Source organism: Scyliorhinus torazame, chromosome 12 (genome assembly GCF_047496885.1).
Source record: "Scyliorhinus torazame isolate Kashiwa2021f chromosome 12, sScyTor2.1, whole genome shotgun sequence".
NCBI lineage: Eukaryota > Metazoa > Chordata > Chondrichthyes > Carcharhiniformes > Scyliorhinidae > Scyliorhinus > Scyliorhinus torazame.
Genome location: NC_092718.1, coordinates 75,448,407 through 75,470,913, shown reverse-complemented (window position 1 = coordinate 75,470,913; position 22,507 = coordinate 75,448,407). Strand labels below are relative to the sequence as shown.

General features: G+C 54.2%; 1 protein-coding gene across 4 annotated transcripts in view; it reads right to left on the bottom strand.

Moving 5' to 3' along the window:
- LOC140386490 (histone-lysine N-methyltransferase 2B-like) overlaps nt 1-22,507 on the bottom strand; it is a 310,024-nt gene that overhangs the window by 55,336 nt on the left and 232,181 nt on the right. For all 4 annotated transcript variants that reach the window (XM_072468882.1, XM_072468880.1, XM_072468881.1 and 1 more), the window contains exons 23-26: nt 19,959-20,117; nt 14,546-14,663; nt 6,224-6,302; nt 2,169-2,323 (exon numbers count right to left, since the gene is read on the bottom strand). In XM_072468882.1, coding sequence (XP_072324983.1) covers nt 2,169-2,323; nt 6,224-6,302; nt 14,546-14,663; nt 19,959-20,117 — 511 coding nt within the window. The remainder of the gene's footprint in view (nt 1-2,168; nt 2,324-6,223; nt 6,303-14,545; nt 14,664-19,958; nt 20,118-22,507) is intronic.

Genomic DNA, 22,507 nt, shown 5'->3' with positions numbered 1-22,507 from the left:
CGCAAACGTTCGTCATTAATCCCAAATACAACTTGATTGCGAAGCACTGAATCAGCAACGGAGAAGTTACACGACAGCACTCATAACTTTAAAGCAGTAATGAAAGAATCTACCGATTCCCCTTTCAGCTGCACCCTTTTTCTGAACATGTAGCGCTCACAGGTCTCGTTCACCTCCTTTTTGCAGTGAGCATTGAACTTCTGTAGCACCATATCAGACTTTGTTTTATCCTCATCTTCAGCTGAGCTGAACAGCTCTAATGCTTGCGTTTCAGCCAAATTAAGAAGAAGCGCTATTTGCCTCTGATCAGAAGCATTTTCTAGCATGGTGCAGATAGGAAAACTTCAAACTGGTGTTTGAAGAATGCCCGGTTTTGACATAGTTTACCGTTTGTTCTGATATAATCAGACTTCTTTAGACTCTCCATTTTACGATTTTTCTTCGGTGCAGATTTTCTGATCGGTATAGCGGCGTGATTGTTTTCTACAATCTTCTTAAAGCTAACCTGTCTAATCTAACTGATTATTACTTGTAGAAATACACTCCTGGTACCATGTGGTGTTCTTTGTGTTGCTAATTCTAGGATGGTTGGTGTAGTGTTCACAAAAACCACAAATAGCTTTTAAATTGAACAAAGCTAGAGATTTATTAACACTATTTAATTGGATTTGATACTTACTCCGATATAATACACAGTTGATAATAAATATATAATCTACACTCATCCACTACTAATCTTAACACTATTACATAAACTATGATCTGCTCTGACTCACTATCTTTCCTTCAGTCTGTCCTCTAACTTTCTCAACCTCTCACCACAAGGCTTAGCATTGATGCCTTACATAGTTCTACATCTAGCTCCCTCTAGTGGTAGATTTGGGCATAACATTAATCCTTCGCGTTCTTTACATTTATGATAATGTCACAGGGTGGTTTATATATAGAATAACAGATACCTGGGAGTGAGTTACAGACTGAAATCTAATCGAGGGATTCGGGGTGGTTTATATATAGAATAACAGATACCCGGGAGTGAGTTACAGACTAGAACCTAATCGAGGTATTCGGGGTGGTTTATATATAGAATAACAGATACCTGGGAGTGAGTTACAGACTGAAATCTAATCGAGGGGTTCAGGGGGGTTTATATATAGAATAACAGATACCCGGGAGTGCGTTACAGACTGAAATCTAATCGAGGGGTTTCGGGTGGTTTATATACAGAATAACAGATACCCGGGAGTAAGTTACAGACTGGAATCTATTCAAGGGGTTTGGGGTGGTTTATATATAGAATAACAGATACCCGGGAGTGAGTTACAGACTGGAATCTAATCGAGGAGTTTGAGATGGTTTATATGTAGAATAACAGATTCCCGGGAGTGGGTTACAGACTGGAATCTAATCGAGGGGTTTGGGGTGATTTATATATAGAATAACAGATACCTGAGAGTGAGTTACAGACTGGAATCTAATCGAGGGGTTTCGGGTGGTGTATATGTAGAATAACAGATACCTGAGAGTGAGTTACAGACTGGAATCTAATCGAGGGGTTCATGGTGGTTTATATATAGAATAAGTTACCCGGGAGTGAGTTACAGACTGGAATCTAATCGAGGGGTTCGGGTGGTTTATATATAGAATAACAGATACCTGGGAGTGAGTTACAGACTGGAATCTAATCGAGGGGTTTGGGGTGATTTATATATAGAATAACAGATGCCTGGGAGTGAGTTACAGACTGGAATCTAATCGAGGGGTTCGGGGTGGTTTATATATAGAATAACAGATACCCGGGAGTGAGTTACAGACTGGAATCTAATCGAGGGGTTCAGGGTGGTTTATATATAGAATAACAGATGCCTGGGAGTGAGTTACAGACTGGAATCTAATCGAGGGGTTCGGGGTGGTTTATATATAGAATAACAGATACCCGGGAGTGAGTTACAGACTGGAATCTAATCGAGGTATTCGGGGTGGTTTATATATAGAATAACAGATACCCGAGAGTGAGTTACAGACTGTGGTATAATGTGAAATGAAATCTATGAGGCGTTTGTTAATCGTGATTGTGTTTCAAGTGACTGGCTGCTGCAGAAATAGTTTGTTTACTGAGAGGTTCTCTTCAGGGGAGTGCAACATTAAATTCAAGGTTTCTGTTTTACCTGTAGTGCTGGGGCTGTGAACTATGGTGTGGTTTGTGCCTTCATCCAGGCCATGGGCGTCGCTTTCGGAGGCTGGTGGATGGTACTCCATGATCTTACACCGGTACACGCATTTCCTCTTGGCGTCTGTCGTACTCCAGTACACCCGGGAACACCTGAGCAGTACAACAACAACAAGAACCACAAATCTTTATATAGCGCCTTTAACATAATAAAACATTCCAAGGCCATCCCCAGGAGCATTTGAAAGCTAAAATGTAGCCACATAAGGAGATATTAGAGACAGGCTGAGAATGAGGTCAGGTTTTAAGGAGCGTCTTCAAGGAAAAGAGAGAGACAGACAGACAGAGAGTGAAATAGACAGAGAGGGAGACAGAGGTGGAGAGGACGGTAGAGAGAGAGGGGGAGAGACGGAGGGGGAGAGAGGGGCAGAGATGGAGGGGGAGAGAGGGGCAGAGATGGAGGGGGAGAGAGGGGCAGAGATGGAGGGGGAGAGAGGGGCAGAGATGGAGGGGGAGAGAGGGGCAGAGACGGAGGGGGAGAGAGGGGCAGAGACGGAGGGGGAGAGAGGGGCAGAGACGGAGGGGGAGAGAGGGGCAGAAACGGAGGTGGAGAGAGGGGCAGAGACGGAGGTGGAGAGAGGGGCAGAGACGGAGGTGGAGAGAGGGGCAGAGACGGAGGGGGAGAGAGGGGCAGAGACGGAGGGGGAGAGAGGGGCAGAGGCGGAGGGGGAGAGAGGGGCAGAGGCGGAGGGGGAGAGAGGGGCAGAGACGGAGGGGGAGAGAGGGGCAGAAACAGAGGTGGAGAGAGGGGCAGAGACGGAGGTGGAGAGAGGGGCAGAGACGGAGGGGGAGGGAGGGGCAGAGACGGAGGGGGAGAGAGGGGCAGAGACGGAGGGGGAGAGAGGGGCAGAGACGGAGGGGGAGAGAGGGGCAGAGACGGAGGGGGAGAGAGGGGGCAGAGACGGAGGGGGAGAGAGGGGGAGAGAGGGGCAGAGACGGAGGGGGAGAGAGGGGCAGAGACGGAGGGGGAGAGAGGGGCAGAGACGGAGGGAGAGAGAGGGACCGGGCGAGAGAGGGACCGGGCGAGCGAGGGACCGGGCGAGCGAGTGACCGGGCGGGAGAGGGGCCGGGCGGGAGAGGGGCCGGGCGGGAGAGGGGCCGGGCGGGAGAGGGGCCGGGCGGGAGAGGGGCCGGGCGGGAGAGGGGCCGGGCGGGAGAGGGGCCGGGCGGGAGAGGGGACGGGCGGGAGAGGGGCCGGGCGGGAGAGGGGCCGGGCGGGAGAGGGGCCGGGCGGGAGAGGGGCCGGGCGGGAGAGGGGCCGGGCGGGAGAGGGGCCGGGCGGGAGAGGGGCCGGGCGGGAGAGGGGCCGGGCGAGAGAGGGGCCGGGCGAGAGAGGGGGCCGGGCGAGAGAGGGGCCGGGCGAGAGAGGGGCGGGCGAGAGTGGGACCGGGCGAGAGTGGGACCGGGCGAGAGTGGGACCGGGCGAGAGTGGGACCGGGCGAGAGTGGGACCGGGCGAGAGTGGGACCGGGCAGGAAAAGGGGCAGGGCGAGAAAAGGGGCCGAGCGAGAGAGGGCCTGGGCGAGAGGGGGACCGGGTGAGAGAGGGACCAGGCGGGAGAGGGCCGGGCGAGAGAGGGACCGGGGCATGAGCAGAGGGGGCGGGGCACAGAGGAGGGAGGGGCAGAGAGGGGGAAGTGGCAGAGAGGGGGGGGGAGTGGCGGGGAGGGGAGGGAGGCGGAGGGTTGAGTGGGGCAAAATGGGAGTAGGTGGAGGGGTGCAGTGGGTGGACATGTGCATGGAGTGGCGGGGGAGGGGGAGAGAGTCAGCACTTTCAGGAGCTGCCCAAAGTGAGAGTCAGCTCCTTCTGAAACTGTACCCCAGTTAGAGTCAGCACCTTCAGGAACTGTACCCCAGTGAAAGTCAGCACATTGAGGAACTGTACCCCAGTGAGAGTCAGCACTTTCAGGAACTGTCTCCCAGTGAGAGTCAGCACTTTCAGGAACTGTCCCCCAGTGAGAGCCAGCACCTTCAGGAACTGTCTCCCAGTGAGAGTCAGCACCTTCAGGAACTGTACTCCAGTGAGAGCCAGCACCTTCAGGAACTGTCTCCCAGTGAGAGTCAGCACCTTCAGGAACTGTCTCCCAGTGAGAGTCAGCACCTTCAGGAACTGTACTCCAGTGACAGCCAGCACCTTCAGGAACTGTACCCCAGTGAGAGTCAGCACCTTCAGGAACTGTCTCCCAGTGAGAGTCAGAACCTTCAGGAACTGTCCCCAGTGAGAGTCAGCACCTTCAGGAACTGTCTCCCAGTGAGAGTCAGAACCTTCAGGAACTGTCCCCAGTGAGAGTCAGCACCTTCAGGAACTGTCTCCCAGTGAGAGTCAGAACCTTCAGGAACTGTACTCCAGTGACAGCCAGCACCTTCAGGAACTGTACCCCAGTGAGAGTCAGCACCTTCAGGAACTGTCTCCCAGTGAGAGTCAGCACCTTCAGGAACTGTCTCCCAGTGAGAGTCAGCACCTTCAGGAACTGTACTCCAGTGACAGCCAGCACCTTCAGGAACTGTACCCCAGTGAGAGTCAGCACCTTCAGGAACTGTCTCCCAGTGAGAGTCAGAACCTTCAGGAACTGTCCCCAGTGAGAGTCAGCACCTTCAGGAACTGTCTCCCAGTGAGAGTCAGAACCTTCAGGAACTGTCCCCAGTGAGAGTCAGCACCTTCAGGAACTGTCTCCCAGTGAGAGTCAGAACCTTCAGGAACTGTCCCCAGTGAGAGTCAGCACCTTCAGGAACTGTCTCCCAGTGAGAGTCAGCACCTTCAGGAACTGTCTCCCAGTGAGAGTCAGCACCTTAAGGAACTGTCTCCCAGTGAGAGCCAGCACCTTCAGGAACTGTACCTCAGTGAGAGTCAGCACCTTCAGGAACTGTCTCCCAGTGAGAGTCAGCACCTTCAGGAACTGTCTCCCAGTGAGAGTCAGCACCTTCAGGAAATGTGCCTCAGTGAGAGTCAGCACCTTCAGCAACTGTACCTCAGTGAGTCACACCTTCAGGAACTGTCTCCCAGTGAGAGCCAGCACCTTCAGGAACTGTACCTCAGTGAGAATCAGCACCTTCAGGAACTCTCCCTCAGTGAGTGTCAGCACCTTCAGGCTCCCCCAGTGAGAGTCTGCACCTTCAGGAGGTGTCCACCAGTGAGTCAGCACCTCCAGGAACTGGACCCCAGTGCGTTTCAGTGTCTTCCGGGAGTGTTTCCCCAGTGAGAGTTAGAATCTCCCAGAGTTGTATCCCAGTGACAGTCAGAACCTCAGGAACTGTACGCCAGTGAGAGTCAGCACGTCCAGGAACTGTCCCTTATGAGAGTCAGCACCTTCAGGAACAGTACCCCAGGCAGGGTCAGCACCTTCAGGAACTGTACGCCAGTGAGAGTCACACCTTCAGGAACTGTACCCCAGTGAGAGTCACACCTTCAGGAACAGTACCCCAGGCAGGGTCAGCACCTTCAGGAACTGTACGCCAGTGAGAGTCACACCTTCAGGAACTGTACCCCAGTGAGAGTCACACCTTCAGGAACTGTACCCCAGTGAGAGTCACACCTTCAGGAACAGTACCCCAGGCAGGGTCAGCACCTTCAGGAACTGTACGCCAGTGAGAGTCACACCTTCAGGAACTGTACCCCAGTGAGAGTCACACCTTCAGGAACAGTACCCCAGGCAGGGTCAGCACCTTCAAGAACTGTACGCCAGTGAGAGTCACACCTTCAGGAACTGTACCTCAGTGAGTGTCAGCAACTTCAGGAACAATACCACAGTGAGAGTCAGCATCTCCAGGAACTGTACCCCAGTGAGAGTCATCCTCTTCAGGGACTGTACCCCAATGAGATTCGGTACTTTCAGGAACTGCCCCTAAGTGAACGTCAGCACCTTCAGCAGAGGGAAAATAATGGGTCTAGTAGTTGGGGAACACTATTGAACAAGAATATATCACCATTTCCTTCAGGGCTGGTAAGAGGTTGCGTTGTCTGTGTCAAGCATGCCCATAAGAAACAGCATACTTACTGATAACCAACAGGATAGATGCGTCCTTCACATTCCGATAATTCTGACAGAATTCCTAGACTATCGATGGTCATCGAGCCTGCAGAGAGAGAGAGAGAGAGAGAGGATGGGTGACTGAAGGCAGCGATTCGAGATTTGGCATTTCCACTGGAATCGTGCCTCCTTTGACATCTCCGAGATTCTTGGGCAGAGAAGGGGTGAGATCTCCATATAAGAATGGGAATGGTGCAGAAGGGCCTTGAGCCTAGCATTGGCAGCAGGGTTCAAAATACCGGATGGGGGGAGCGCAGGTGAAGTTGTTCTCGACAGGCCAAGTAATATCAATAACGGGGGCAACAAACATGTGGCCGTAACAGAATCTGTAAGGTGCTGTATTAGCTTTGGCAGAGCAATAATCACGGAAATGTCAAGCACATGTAATGTAACGGTGTCAAGGGATATATCTAACCCCGTGCTGTACCTGTCCTGGGAGTGTTTGATGGGGACAGTGTAGAGGGAGCTTTACTCTGTATCTAACCCCGTGCTGTACCTGTCCTGGGAGTGTTTGATGGGGACAGTGTAGAGGGAGCTTTACTCTGTATCTAGCCCGTGCTGTATTGTCCTGGGAGTGTTTGCTGGGGACAATGAGGAGGGAACTTTAGACCATAAGACATAGGAGCAGGGACTTCCGGGTGCGGCGATGACCAGCTGAGTCGCACGTTTCGGCAGCTCCCTGTGAAACGGACTTTTGGGCTCTTGATAGGAGCCCCAACGGCAATTTTACCGGCTGAAAACACCGTGCGGTAAACCAGAAGGGTGTTCCCCCTGGACACGGATGGAAAAAGGAGAGGAAAGTGGCCGGATTGCAGCGGATCCTTTGGAACAACGGCAAGGAAGGCAAGCAGAAACCAAGATGGCGTCGGAAGGTGGCAGTTTCATATGGGGCCCTGAACAACAAGAGTTTTTGAAACGCTGCGTGGAGGAGATAAAAAAGGAAATGAAGAAAGAGTTGTTGGCCCCGATATTACAGGCGATTGAAGGACTGAAAGAGGAACAAAAGACCCAGGAGCAGGAGCTTCGGGTCGTGAAGGCGAAAGCAGCAGAGAATGAAAACGATATACAGGGCCTGGTGGTGAAGTCGGAGATACAGGAGGCACACCAGAAACGATCTGTGGAGAGGTTGGAGGCACTGGAAAATAACGCAAGGAGGAACAACTTGAGGATTCTTGGCCTTCCTGAAGGTGTGGAGGGGGCGGACGTCGGGGCATAGGTGAGCACGATGCTGCACTCGTTAATGGGAGCGGAGGCCCCGACGGGTCCGTTGGAAGTGGAGGGAGCATACCGAGTTATGGTGCGAGGATCGAGAGCAGGAGAAGCTCCCAGAGACATAGTGGTGAGATTTCTCCGTTTTAAGGATAGAGAAATGGTCCTTAGATGGGCGAAGAAAACTCGGTGTAGTAAATGGGAGAACGAGGTGTTCCGCGTCTATCAAGATTGGAGTGCGGAGGTGGCGAGAAGGAGGGCGAGCTTTAATCGGGCCAAAGCGGTACTTCACAAAAAAAAGATAAAGTTTGGAATGCTGCAACCGGCAAGACTGTGGGTCACATATCAAGGGAGGCACCACTACTTTGAGACGGCGGATGAAGCGTGGACTTTTATTGTAGAAGAAAAATTGGAATGATTGGACTACGAAAATGAACGTTTGGACAAAGTGGTGGGACGAGTGGGGGGGGGGGGGGGGGGGGGGCGAAGAGGGATTGTATGATTAATCCTGCGGTATGGTAACTTTTCTTTCTCCCACAGGTGGTGATGGGGGGAGGTGGGGAGGGAGAGGAGATGGGGCGTTGGCCATGGGAGGCGGGGCCGAGGGAGAGGCGCGGGCTTGGTTCCCGCGCTATGATAATTATGGCGGGAATAGAGAAGCAGGAAAGAGGGGGCGCCGCACGGGGCGAGCCGTGATCACGGGGGGAAGCCGAGGTCAGCCAGAGTTTGCTGACTTCTGGGAGCAACATGGGGGGAGCAATTACGCTAGCGGGGGGTCTAGCGGGGGGGGGGGAATTACTGGGTTGCTGCTGCTGGGGAAAGGGGGGAGTGGGTACGGGAAAGGATGGGCGGGGGGGGCACCGTCTGGGAGAAATACAGCTGCGTGGGAACTGGGCGAGAAGCTGGAAAAAGATGATGGCTAACCGGCAAGGGGGGGGGGGGGGGGGGGGGGGGGGGGGTGGGAAGCCCCCCAACTCGGCTGATCACGTGGAATGTGAGGGGGCTTAACGGGCCGATAAAGAGGGCACGAGTACTCGCACACCTTAAGAAACTTAAAGCAGATGTGGTCATGTTACAGGAAACGCACCTGAAACTGATAGATCAGGTTAGGTTGCGCAAAGGATGGGTAGGGCAGGTGTTCCATTCGGGGCTGGATGCGAAAAACAGGGGGGTGGCTATATTAGTGGGGAAGCGGGTAATGTTCGAGGCAAAGACTATAGTGGCGGATAACGGGGGCAGATACGTGATGGTGAGTGGCAAATTACAGGGAGAGATGGTGGTGTTGGTAAACGTGTATGCCCCGAATTGGGACGATGCCAATTTTATGAGGCGAATGCTAGGACGCATCCCAGACCTAGAGACCGGAAAGCTGATAATGGGGGGAGACTTTAACACGGTGTTGGAACCAAGGCTGGAGAGGTCGAAGTCCAGGACTGGTAGGAGGCCGGCAGCAGCCAAGGTGCTTAAGGATTTTATGGAGCAGATGGGAGGGGTGGACCCGTGGAGATTCAGTAGACCTAGGAGTAAGGAGTTCTCGTTTTTCTCCTATGTCCATAAAGTCTATTCACGCATAGACTTTTTTGTGTTGGGTAGGGCATTGATCCCGAGGGTGAGGGGAACGGAATATACGGCTATAGCCATTTTGGATCATGCCCCACACTGGGTAGACTTGGAGATAGGGGAGGAAACAAGAGGGCGTCCACCCTGGAGAATGGACATGGGACTAATGGCGGATGAGGGGGTGTGCTTAAGGGTGAGGGGATGCATTGAAAAGTACTTGGAACTCAATGACAATGGGGAGGTTCAGGTGGGAGTGGTCTGGGAGGCGTTGAAGGCGGTGGTTAGGGGGGAGCTGATATCAATAAGGACACATAAAGGGAAGCAGGAGAGTAAGGAACGGGAGCGGTTGTTGCAAGAACTTTTGAGGGTGGACAGACAGTATGCGGAAGCACCGGAGGAGGGACTGTATAGGGAAAGGCAAAGGCTGCAAGTGGAATTTGACTTGCTGACCACAGGCACTGCAGAGGCACAATGGAGAAAGGCGCAGGGTGTACAGTATGGATATGGAGAGAAGGCGAGCAGATTGCTGGCACACCAACTGAGGAAAAGGGGAGCAGCGAGGGAAATAGGGGGGGTGAGAGACGAAGATGGAGAGACGGAGCGGGGAGCGGAGAGAGTGAATGAAGTGTTTAAGACATTTTATAAAAAATTGTATGAAGCTCAACCCCCGGATGGGAGGGAGAGAATGATGGAGTTTTTGGATCGGCTGGAAATTCCCAAGGTGGAAGAGCAGGAAAGGATGGGATTGGGAGCACAGATCACGGTAGAAGAAGTGGTGAAAGGAATTAGGAACATGCAGACGGGAAAGGCCCCGGGACTGGACGGATTCCCAGTTGAATTTCACAGAAAATATTTGGACTTGCTCGCCCCGCTACTGACGAGGACCTTTAACGAGGCAAAGGAAAGGGGACAACTGCCCCCGACTATGTCAGAAGCAACGATATCGCTTCTTTTAAAGAAGGAAAAGGATCCGCTACAATGCGGGTCCTACAGACCAATCTCCCTCCTCAATGTAGATGCCAAGGTCTTGGCCAAGGTAATGGCAATGAGAATAGAGGAATGTATCCCGGGGGTGGTTCATGAGGACCAAACTGGGTTTGTGAAGGGGAGACAGCTGAACACGAACATACGGAGGTTGTTAGGGGTAATGATGATGGCCCCACCAGAGGGTGAAACGGAGATAGTAGTGGCGATGGATGCCGAGAAAGCATTTGATAGAGTGGAGTGGGATTATCTGTGGGAGGTGTTGAGGAGATTTGGGTTCGGAGAGGGGTATGTTAGATGGGTGCAGCTGTTGTATAGGGCCCCAGTGGCGAGTGTGGTCACGAATGGACGGGGATCGGCATATTTTCGGCTCCATAGAGGGACAAGGCAGGGATGTCCTCTGTCCCCATTACTGTTTGCACTGGCGATTGAGCCCCTGGCGATAGCGCTGAGAGGTTCCAAGGGATGGAGGGGAATACTTAGGGGAGGAGAAGAACACCGGGTATCTTAATATGCGGATGATCTGCTACTATATGTGGCGGATCCAGCGGAGGGGATGCCAGAAATAATGCGGATACTTGGGGAGTTTGGGGATTTTTCAGGGTATAAATTGAACATGGGGAAGAGTGAGCTGTTTGTGGTGCATCCAGGGGAGCAGAGTAGAGAAATAGAAGACCTACCGTTGAGGAAGGTAACAAGAGACTTTCGTTACCTGGGGATCCAGATAGCTAAGAATTGGGGCACATTGCACAGGCTAAATTTGACGCGGTTGGTGGAACAGATGGAGGAAATTTCAAGAGATGGGATATGGTAGCATTGTCAATGGCAGGGAGGGTGCAGGCGGTTAAGATGGTGGTCCTCCCGAGATTCCTCTTTGTGTTTCAGTGTCTCCCGGTGGTGATCACGAAGGCTTTTTTCAAAAGGATAGAAAAGAGTATCATGGGTTTTGTTTGGGCCGGGAAGACTCCGAGAGTGAGGAAGGGATTCTTACAGCGTAGTAGGGATAGGGGGGGGCTGGCACTACCGAGCCTAAGTGAGTATTATTGGGCCGCTAATATTTCAATGGTGAGTAAGTGGATGGGAGAGGAGGAAGGAGCGGCGTGGAAGAGATTAGAGAGGGCGTCCTGTAGGGGGACCAGCCTGCAGGCTATGGTGACAGCCCCATTGCCGTTCTCACCAAGGAACTATACCACGAGTCCGGTGGTGGTAGCTACACTGAAGATTTGGGGACAGTGGAGACGACATAGGGGAAAGACCGGAGCACTGGGGGGGTCCCCGATAAGAAACAACCATAGGTTTGCCCCGGGGGGAATGGATGGGGGATATGGAATGTGGCAAAGAGCAGGTATAACGCAATTGAAAGATCTATTTGTGGATGGGAAGTTTGCGAGTCTGGGAGCGCTGACCGAGAAATATGGGTTGCCCCAAGGGAATGCATTCAGGTACATGCAATTGAGGGCTTTTGCGAGGCAACAGGTGAGGGAATTCCCGCAGCTCCCGACACAAGAGGTGCAGGACAGAGTCATCTCAAAGAAATGGGTGGGGGACGGTAAGGTGTCGGATATATATAGGGAAATGAGAGACGAAGGGGAGACTATGATGGACGAACTAAAAGGGAAATGGGAAGAAGAGCTAGGGGAGGAGATTGAGGAGGGGATGTGGGCAGATGCCCTAAACAGGGTAAACTCGTCGTCCTCATGCGCCAGGCTAAGCCTGATTCAGTTTAAGGTATTACACAGGGCACATATGACTGGAACACGGCTCAGTAAATTTTTTGGGGTGGAGGATAGGTGTGCGAGGTGCTCGAGAAGCCCAGCGAATCATACCCATATGTTTTGGTCATGCCCGGCACTACAGGGGTTTTGGATGGGGGTGACAAAGGTGCTTTCGAAAGTAGTAGGAGTCCGGGTCGAACCAAGCTGGGGGTTGGCTATATTTGGGGTTGCACAAGAGCCGGGAGTGCAGGAGGCGAAAGAGGCCGATGTTTTGGCCTTTGCGTCCCTAGTAGCCCGGCGCAGAATATTGCTAATGTGGAAAGAAGCCAAGCCCCCGGGGGTGGAGACCTGGATAAATGATATGGCGGGGTTCATAAAGTTAGAGCGGATTAAGTTCGTCCTAAGGGGGTCGGCTCAAGGGTTTACTAGGCGGTGGCAACCGTTCGTCGAATATCTTGCGGAAAGATAGATAGGGGAGAACAAAGAAGGCAGCAGCAGCGGCCCAGGACTTGGGGGGGGGGGGGGGGGGGGGGGGGGGGGAGGGATGGGGGGGGGTGGCCTGAGACAAGGCAGTTGCCAATTAGGGCTAGTTTTTATTTTTTGTTATTTAATATTTATTTATTTGTTGTTGTTTTTGTTTAAATTTAAAAAGGTCATTATTATCTGTATTGTTACAATGTTGTGTAAAGGATGCACAATGTACTGTGTTGGTTGACCAAAAATTTTCAATAAAATATTATTTAAAAAAAAGACATAGGAGCAGAATTAGGCCTCTCGGCCCACTGAGTTTGCTCCGCCATTCCACCATGGCTGATATTTTCTCATCCCCATTCTCCTGCCTGCTCCCCCTAATCCCTGATCCCTTTATTAGTCAAAAACCTATCTATCTGTCTTAAAGACACTCAGTGATTTGGCCTCTACAGCCTTCTGCGGCAAAGAGTTCCACAGATTCACCACCCTCTGGCTGAAGAAATTCCTCATCTGTTTTAAAGGATCATCCCTTTAGTCGGAGATGGTGTCCTCTGGTTCTAGTTTTTCCTACAAGTGGAAACATCCTCTCCACGTCCACTCTATCCAGGCCTCGCAGTATTCTGTAAGTTTCAATAAGATCCCCCCTCATCCTTCTAAACTCCCAATGAGTACAGACCCAGAGTCCTCAACCGTTCCTCATACGACAAGTTCTTCATTCCAGGGATCATTCTTGTGAACCTCTTCTGGACTCTTTCCAAGGCCAGCACATCCTTCCTTAGATATGGGGCCCAATATTGCTCACACTACTCCAAATGGGGTCTGACCAAAGCCTTATACATCCTCAGAAGTACCCCCCTGGTCTTGTATTCTAGCCCTCTTGACATGAATGCTAACTTTGCATTTGCCTTCTTAACTGCCGACTGAACCTGCACGTTAACCTTAAGAGAATCGTGAACAAGGACTCCCAAGTCCCTTTGTGCTTCTGCTTTCCGAAGCATTTCCCCATTTAGAAAATAGTCTATCCCTAACTTCCTCCTTCCAAAGTGCATAACCTCACACTTTTCCACATTGTATTTCATTTGCCACTTCATTGCCCACTCTCCTATCCTGTCCAAATCATTCTGCAGCACCCTTGCTTCCTCAATACCTGTCTCTCTACCGATCTTTGTATCATCTGCAAACCTAGCAACAGTGCCTTCAGTTCCTTCTTCCAGCTCATTAATGTATATTGTGAAAAGTTGTGGTCCCAGCACAGACCCCTGAGGTACACCACTAGTCACCGGCTGCCATCCTGAAAAAGACCCCTTTATCCCCACTCTCTGCCTTCTGTCAGTCAGCCAATCCTCTATCCATGCCAGAATCTTACCCTTAACACCATGGGTTTTTAACTTATTTAACAGTCTCCTATGCGGCACCTTGTCAAAGGCTTTCTAGAAATCTAAATAAATCACGTCCACTGATTCTCCTTTGTCTAACTTCCTTGTTACCTCCTCAAAGAACTCTAACAGATTTGTCAGACACGACCTCCCTTTGACAAAGCCGTGCTGACTCAGTCCTATTTTACCATTCACTTCCAAGTACTTCACAATCTCATCTTTAATAACAGACTCTAAAATCTTACCAATGACTGAAGTCAGGCTAACCAGCCTATAATTTCCAGTCTTTTGCCTCCCTCCCTTCTTAAACAGTGGTGTTACATTAGCCACTTTCCAGTCCTCTAGGACCCATCCTGCATCCAGTGATTCCTGAAAGATCATCACCAATGCCTCCACAATTTCCTCAGCTATCTATTTTAGGACCCTGGGGTGTAGTCCATCCGGTCCAGGTGACTTATCCGCCTTCAGACCTTTCAGTTTCCCCAGAACCTTCTCCTTAGTAATGGTCACTGCACTCACCTCAGCCCCCTGGTTCTCCTGGAGCTCTGGCATCACACTGCTGTCTTCCACTGAAGACTGATGCAAAGTAACTATTCAGTTTGTCTGCCATTTCTTTGTTCCCTATTATTACTTTTCCAGCCACATCTTCCAGTGGTCCAATGTCTATTTTTGACTCTCTCTTACCTTTTATATATTGGAAAAAACTCTTCGTATCGTCCTTTCTATTACTAGCTAGCTTTACTCTGGAGCTAACCCCGTGCTTTACCTGTCCTGTGAGTGTTTGATTGGGACAGTGTAGATCTCCCATTTCTCACTCAGCTCAAAAAAACAAAAACAGGGAATACAAAATGCTTTGCAAGTGGATATTGGGTGAAGATGAGATAATTAGGTTTCAGCAGGGTGCTCGGCAGAGTGAGGGCCAATGGATACTCTGAACGCAACTGGTGTTAACATCGTCCTGTGCGCAAACTCACCGATCATCATGCTGATATTCTCAGGTTCCAGCCCCGTCAGAAACTTCTTCCGCAAGGTGATCCCATCAAAATCTACATAAGCTCTGCGCAGCACTTCAAAACCATCTTCCAGAACAGTCTGCAGAGAAGACAGCAGTTACCACGGCAACAGGACGAACGGAAAGTCAGAACAAGCATCTGAGCCGCGGCATCTAGCACTGTCAGTTGAATGGCATTGTCCCAGCCAGATCTCACAGGACTGTTCTACCCAAAGGATATGTCCCCGTACGGTGATGGGACTTGGGTCTGTGTCTGTGATTCCCCTACACGGTGATGGGGTGTGGGTCTGTGGTTCCACCACACGGTGATGGGACGTGGGTCTGTGCTTCCACCACACGGTGATGGGACTTGGGTCTGTGTCTGTGATTCCCCCACACGGTGATGGGACTTGGGTCTGTGTCTGTGATTCCCCTACATGGTGATGGGATGTGGGTCTGTGTGTGATTCACCCACACGGTGATGGGACGTGGGTCTGTGATTCCCCCACACGGTGATGGGACGTGGGTCTGTGTCTGTGATTCCCCCACATGGTGATGGGATGTGGGTCTGTGTCTGTGATTCACCCACACGGTGATGGGACGTGGGTCTGTGTCTGTGATTCCCCCACACGGTGATAGGACGTGGGTCTGTGTCTGTGATTCCCCCACATGGTGATGGGACGTGGGTCTGTGCTTCCCCCACACGGTGATGGGACGTGGGTCTGTGCTTCCCCCACATGGTGATGGGACGTGGGTCTGTGATTCCCCCACACGGTGATGGGATGGGGTCTGTGTCTGTGATTCCTCCACACGGTGCTGGGATGTGTGTCTGTGATTCCCCCACACGGTGATGGGACTCGGGTCTATGTCTGTGATTCCCCCACACGGTGATGGGAGGTGGGTCTGTGATTCCCCCACATGGTGATGGGACGTGGGTCTGTGCTTCCCCCACACGGTGATGGGATGTGGGTCTGTGATTCCCCCACATGGTGATGGGGCGTGGGTCTGTTCTTCCCCCACATGGTGATGGGACGTGGGTCTGTGATTCCCCCACACGATGATGGGACTCGGGTCTATGTCTGTGATTCCCCCACACGGTGATGGGACGTGGGTCTGTGCTTCCCCCACATGGTGATGGGACGTGGGTCTGTGATTCCCCCACACGGTGATGGGATGTGGGTCTGTGTCTGTGATTCCTCCACACGGTGATGGGATATGTGTCTGTGATTCCCCCACACGGTGATGGGACACGGGTCGATGTCTGTGATTCCCCCACACGGTGATGGGACGTGGGTCTGTGATTCCCCCACACGGTGATGGGACGTGGGTCTGTGATTCCCCCACACGGTGATGGGACGTGGGCCGATGTCTGTGATTCCCTCACACGGTGATGGGACGTGGGTCTGTGTCTGTGATTCCCCCACACGGTGATGGGACGTGGGTCTGTGTCTGTGATTCCCCCACACGGTGATGGGACGTGGGTCTGTGTCTGTGATTCCCCCACACGGTGATGGGACGTGGGTCTGTGATTCCCCCACACGTTGATGGGACGTGGGTCTGTTATTCCCCCACACGGTGATGGGATGTGGGTCTGTGTCTGTGATTCCTCCACATGTGATGGGATGTGTGTCTGTGATTCCCCCACACGGTGATGGGACGTGGGTCTGTGTCTGTGATTCCTCCACACGGTGATGGGACGCGGGTCTGTGATTCCCCCACACGGTGATGGGACGTGGGTCTGTGATTCCCCCACACGGTGATGGGACTCGGGTCTATGTCTGTGATTCCCCCACAAGGTGATGGGAGGTGGGTCTGTGATTCCCCCACACGGTGATGGGTCGTGGGTCTGTGCTTCCCCCACACGGTGATGGGACGTGGGTCTGTGATTCCCCCACACGGTGATGGGACGTGGGTCTGTGCTTCCCCCACATGGTGATGGGACGTGGGTCTGTGATTCCCCCACACGGTGATGGGATGTGGGTCTGTGTCTGTGATTCCTCTACACGGTGATGGGAGGTGGGTCTGTGATTCCCCCACACGGTGATGGGATGTGGGCCGATGTCTGTGATTTCCCCACATGGTGATGGGACGTGGGTCTGTGTCTGTGATTTACCCACATGGTGATGGGACGTGGGCCGATGTCTGTGCTTCCCCCACACGGTGATGGGATGTGGGTCTGTGATTCCACCACATGGTGATGGGACATGGGTCTGTGTCTGTGATTCCCCTTCATGGTGATGGGACGTGGGTCTGTGTCTGTGATTCCCCCACACGGTGATGGGACGTGGGTCTGTGTCTGTGATTCCCCTACACGGTGATGGGGTGTGGGTCTGTGGTTCCACCACACGGTGATGGGACGTGGGTCTGTGCTTCCACCACACGGTGATGGGACTTGGGTCTGTGTCTGTGATTCCCCCACACGGTGATGGGACTTGGGTCTGTGTCTGTGATTCCCCTACATGGTGATGGGATGTGGGTCTGTGTGTGATTCACCCACACGGTGATGGGACGTGGGTCTGTGATTCCCCCACACGGTGATGGGACGTGGGTCTGTGTCTGTGATTCCACCACATGGTGATGGGACATGGGTCTGTGTCTGTGATTCCCCTTCATGGTGATGGGACGTGGGTCTGTGTCTGTGATTCCCCCACACGGTGATGGGACGTGGGTCTGTGTCTGTGATTCCCCTACACGGTGATGGGGTGTGGGTCTGTGGTTCCACCACACGGTGATGGGACGTGGGTCTGTGCTTCCACCACACGGTGATGGGACTTGGGTCTGTGTCTGTGATTCCCCCACACGGTGATGGGACTTGGGTCTGTGTCTGTGATTCCCCTACATGGTGATGGGATGTGGGTCTGTGTGTGATTCACCCACACGGTGATGGGACGTGGGTCTGTGATTCCCCCACACGGTGATGGGACGTGGGTCTGTGTCTGTGATTCCCCACATGGTGATGGGATGTGGGTCTGTGTCTGTGATTCACCCACACGGTGATGGGACGTGGGTCTGTGTCTGTGATTCCCCCACACGGTGATAGGACGTGGGTCTGTGTCTGTGATTCCCCCACATGGTGATGGGACGTGGGTCTGTGTCTGTGATTCCCCCACACGGTGATGGGATGTGGGTCTGTGATTCCACCACATGGTGATGGGACATGGGTCTGTGTCTGTGATTCCCCTTCATGGTGATGGGGTGTGGGTCTGTGATTCCACCACATGGTGATGGGACGTGGGTCTGTGATTCCCCCACACGGTGATGGGATGTGGGTCTGTGATTCCACCACATGGTGATGGGACATGGGTCTGTGTCTGTGATTCCCCTTCATGGTGATGGGGTGTGGGTCTGTGATTCCACCACATGGTGATGGGACATGGGTCTGTGTCTGTGATTCCCCCACACGGTGATGGGACATGGGTCTGTGTCTGTGATTCCCCCACACGGTGATGGGACGTGGGTCTGTGTCTGTGATTCCCCCACACGGTGATGGGACGTGGGTCTGTGATTCCCCCACACGGTGATGGGACGTGGGTCTGTGCTTCCCCCACACGGTGATGGGATGTGGGTCTGTGATTCCCCCACATGGTGATGGGACGTGGGTCTGTGCTTCCCCTACACGGTGATGGGACGTGGGTCTGTGCTTCCCCCACATGGTGATGGGACGTGGGTCTGTGATTCCCCCACACGGTGATGGGATGGGGTCTGTGTCTGTGATTCCTCCACACGGTGATGGGATGTGTGTCTGTGATTCCCACACACGGTGATGGGACTCGGGTCTATGTCTGTGATTCCCCCACACGGTGATGGGAGGTGGGTCTGTGATTCCCCCACACGGTGATGGGACTTGGGTCTGTGTCTGTGATTCCCCCACACGGTGATGGGACGTGGGTCTGTGCTTCCCCCACACGGTGATGGGATGTGGGTCTGTGATTCCCCCACATGGTGATGGGGCGTGGGTCTGTTCTTCCCCCACATGGTGATGGGACGTGGGTCTGTGATTCCCCCACACGGTGATGGGATGTGGGTCTGTGTCTGTGATTCCTCCACACGGTGATGGGATGTGTGTCTGTGATTCCCCCACACGGTGATGGGACGTGGGTCTATGTCTGTGATTCCCCCACACGGTGATGGGACGTGGGTCTGTGCTTCCCCCACATGGTGATGGGACGTGGGTCTGTGATTCCCCCACACGGTGATGGGATGTGGGTCTGTGTCTGTGATTCCTCCACACGGTGATGGGATGTGTGTCTGTGATTCCCCCACACGGTGATGGGAGGTGGGTCTGTTATTCCCCCACACGGTGATGGGACGTGGGTCTGTGATTCCCCCACACGGTGATGGGACGTGGGCCGATGTCTGTGATTCCCCCACACGGTGATGGGACGTGGGTCTGTGTCTGTGATTCCCCCACACGGTGATGGGATGTGGGTCTGTGTCTGTGATTCCCCCACACGGTGATGGGACGTGGGTCTGTGATTCCCCCACACGTTGATGGGACGTGGGTCTGTTATTCCCCCACACGGTGATGGGATGTGGGTCTGTGTCTGTGATTCCTCCACACGGTGATGGGATGTGTGTCTGTGATTCCCCCACACGGTGATGGGATGTGGGTCTGTGTCTGTGATTCCCCCACACGGTGATGGGATGTGGGTCTGTGTCTGTGATTCCCCCACACGGTGATGGGACGTGGGTCTGTGTCTGTGATTCCCCCACACGGTGATGGGATGTGGGTCTGTGTCTGTGATTCCCCCACACGGTGATGGGACGTGGGTCTGTGATTCCCCCACACGGTGATGGGACGTGGGTCTGTGATTTCCCCATGGGTGATGGGACGTGGGTCTGTGTCTGTGATTCCCCCACACAGTGATGGGACGTGGGTCTGTGATTCCCCCACACGGTGATGGGACGTGGGTCTGTGTCTGTGATTCCCCCACAAGGTGATGGGAGGTGGGTCTGTGATTCCCCCACACGGTGATGGGACGTGGGTCTGTGCTTCCCCCACACGGTGATGGGACGTGGGTCTGTGATTCCCCCACACGGTGATGGGACGTGGGTCTGTGCTTCCCCCACATGGTGATGGGACGTGGGTCTGTGATTCCCCCACACGGTGATGGGATGTGGGTCTGTGTCTGTGATTCCCCCACACGGTGATGGGATGTGGGCCGATGTCTGTGATTTCCCCACATGGTGATGGGACGTGGGCCGATGTCTGTGATTCCCCCACATGGTGATGGGACGTGGGTCTGTGTCTGTGATTTCCCCACATGGTGATGGGACGTGGGCCGATGTCTGTGATTCCCCCCACGGCGATGATAAGCAGGTCTGCAGAGGAGTGAAAAAATGGCTCGGTGTTACATTGGGAAGCCATCAGAACGCGCTGCCGTGGGAGTACACACCTTTCCCTGCACCAAGTCTTTGTGTCTCTGGCAGTAGACTTTCTTGTCCTCTTCAAAGACGCAATTGCAGGCACGGGCACACATGAAGTGGTAATTGCTTTGACAGGAGGACAAACAACAGCCGACTGTCGCTCCGGACCTTTGGCAGTACTCACATCGCTGTGTACACACAAGATATGAAGCAGAGAATTAGCACCACAGCAGAGGTAGAGGCACTTAAACTAGAACACTCGGCTTGAATCACATTAATGACTTGACTGTCCAAGTGGAATCAGCATACCCTGCCTTGACGTGTATGCATAAAGGATTCATTCAAGATAGCCCAGATCCAGGCTGACAATCTCAGTGCCAGCAATGAAGGAGTACTGCCTTGTCGGAAGGTCAGTACTGAGGGAGTGCCGCACTGTCAGAGGGTCAGTGCTGAGGGAGTGCTGCACTGTCGGAGAGTCAGTACTGAGGGAGTACTGCCTTGTCGGAGGATCAGTACTGAGGGAGTGCCGCACTGTCGGAGGGTCAGTGCTGAGGGAGCGCCGCACTGTTGGAGGGTCAGTGCTGAGGGAGTGCTGCACTGTCGGAGAGTCAGTACTGAGGGAGTACTGCCTTGTCGGAGGATCAGTACTGAGGGAGTGCCGCACTGTCGGAGGGTCAGTGCTGAGGGAGCGCCGCACTGTTGGAGGGTCAGTGCTGAGGGAGTGCTGCACTGTCGGAGAGTCAGTACTGAGGGTGTGCTGCACTGCTGGAGGATCAGTGTTGAGGGAGAACTGCACTGGAAGTGGGTCAGTAATGAGGGAACGCAGCACCATCGGGAGGGTCAGTATTGAGGGAGCGCCGCACCGTCGGGAGGGTCAGTACTGAGGGAGCGCCGCACCATCGGGAAGGTCAGTACCGAGGAAGCGCCGCACAGTCGGGAGGGTCAGTACTGAGGGAGCGCCGTACCATCGGGACGGTCAGTACTGAGGGAGCGCCGCACCGTTGGGAAGGTCAGTACTGAGGGAGCGCCGCACAGTCGGGAGGGTCAGTACTGAGGGAGCGCCGCATCGTCGGGAGGGTCAGTACTGAGGGAGCGCCGCACAGTCGGGAGGGTCAGTACTGAGGGAGCGCCGTACCATCGGGACGGTCAGTACTGAGGGAGCGCCGCACCGTTGGGAAGGTCAGTACTGAGGGAACGCCGCACCATCGGGAGGGTCAGTACTGAGGGAGCGCCGCACCGTCGGGAGGGTCAGTACTGAGGGAGCGCCGCACCGTCGGGAGGGTCAGTACTGAGGGAGCGCCGCACCGTCAGGAGGGTCAGTACTGAGGGAGCGCCGCACCGTCGGGAGGGTCAGTACTGAGGAAGCGCCGCACCGTCGGGCTGGTCAGTACTGAGGAAGTGCCGCACCGTCGGGAGGGTCAGTACTGAGGGAGCGTCGCACCTTCGGGAGGGTCAGTACTGAGGGAGTGCCACACTGGCGAGACGGTCAGTACTGAGGGAGTGGCGCACCGTCGGGAGGGTCAGTACTGAGGAAGCGCCGCACCGTCGGGCTGGTCAGTACTGAGTAAGTGCCGCACTGTTGGGAGGGTCAGTACTGAGGAAGCGCCGCACCGTCGGGCTGGTCAGTACTGAGGAAGTGCCGCACTGTTGGGAGGGTCAGTACTGAGGGAGTGGCGCACCGTCGGGAGGGTCAGTACTGAGGGAGCGCCGCACCGTTGGGAAGGTCAGTACTGAGGGAGCGCCGCACCGTCGGGAGGGTCAGTACTGAGGGAGCGCCGCACCGTCGGGAGGGTCAGTCCTGAGGGAGCGCCGCACCGTCGGGAAGGTCAGTACTGAGGGAGCGCCGCACCGTCGGGACGGACTGAGGGAGCGCCGCACCGTCGGGACGGTCAGTACTGAGGGAGCGTCGCACAGTCGGGAGGGTCAGTACTGAGTGAGCGCTGCACCGTCGGGAGGGTCAGTACTGAGTGAGCGCCGCACCGTCCGGGAGCGTCAGTACTAAGTGAGCGCCGCACAGTCGGGAGGGTCAGTACTGAGTGAGCGCCGCGCCGTCCGGGAGCGTCAGTACTGAGGGAGCGCCACACCGTCGGGAGGGTCAGTACTGAGAGAGCGCCGCACCGTCGGGAGGGTCAGTACTGAGGGAGCGTCGCACCGTCAGGAGGGTCAGTACTGAGGGAGTGCCACACTGGCGAGACGGTCAGTACTGAGGGAATGGCGCACCGTCGGGAGGGTCAGTACTGAGGAAGCGCCGCACCGTCGGGCTGGTCAGTACTGAGCAAGTGCCGCACTGTTGGGAGGGTCAGTACTGAGGGAGCGTCGCACCGTCGGGAGGGTCAGTACTGAGGGAGTGCCACACTGGTGAGACGGTCAGTACTGAGGGAGTGGCGCATCGCCGGGAGGAAAAAGGTGGAGGAGTGCTATGAGAAAGTGAGACTCCACTGGTGTGGCTGGTGGATGGATCCACAGACAAGAAGTGGGTTGAAAGAAGGAACCTGGTGGAGCAGGAGAATCTTTGCGCGCCACATGTCAAGATGGTGGACGGTAAAGGGCCTGTTCTGCCCGTCCAGTGGTCAACTGA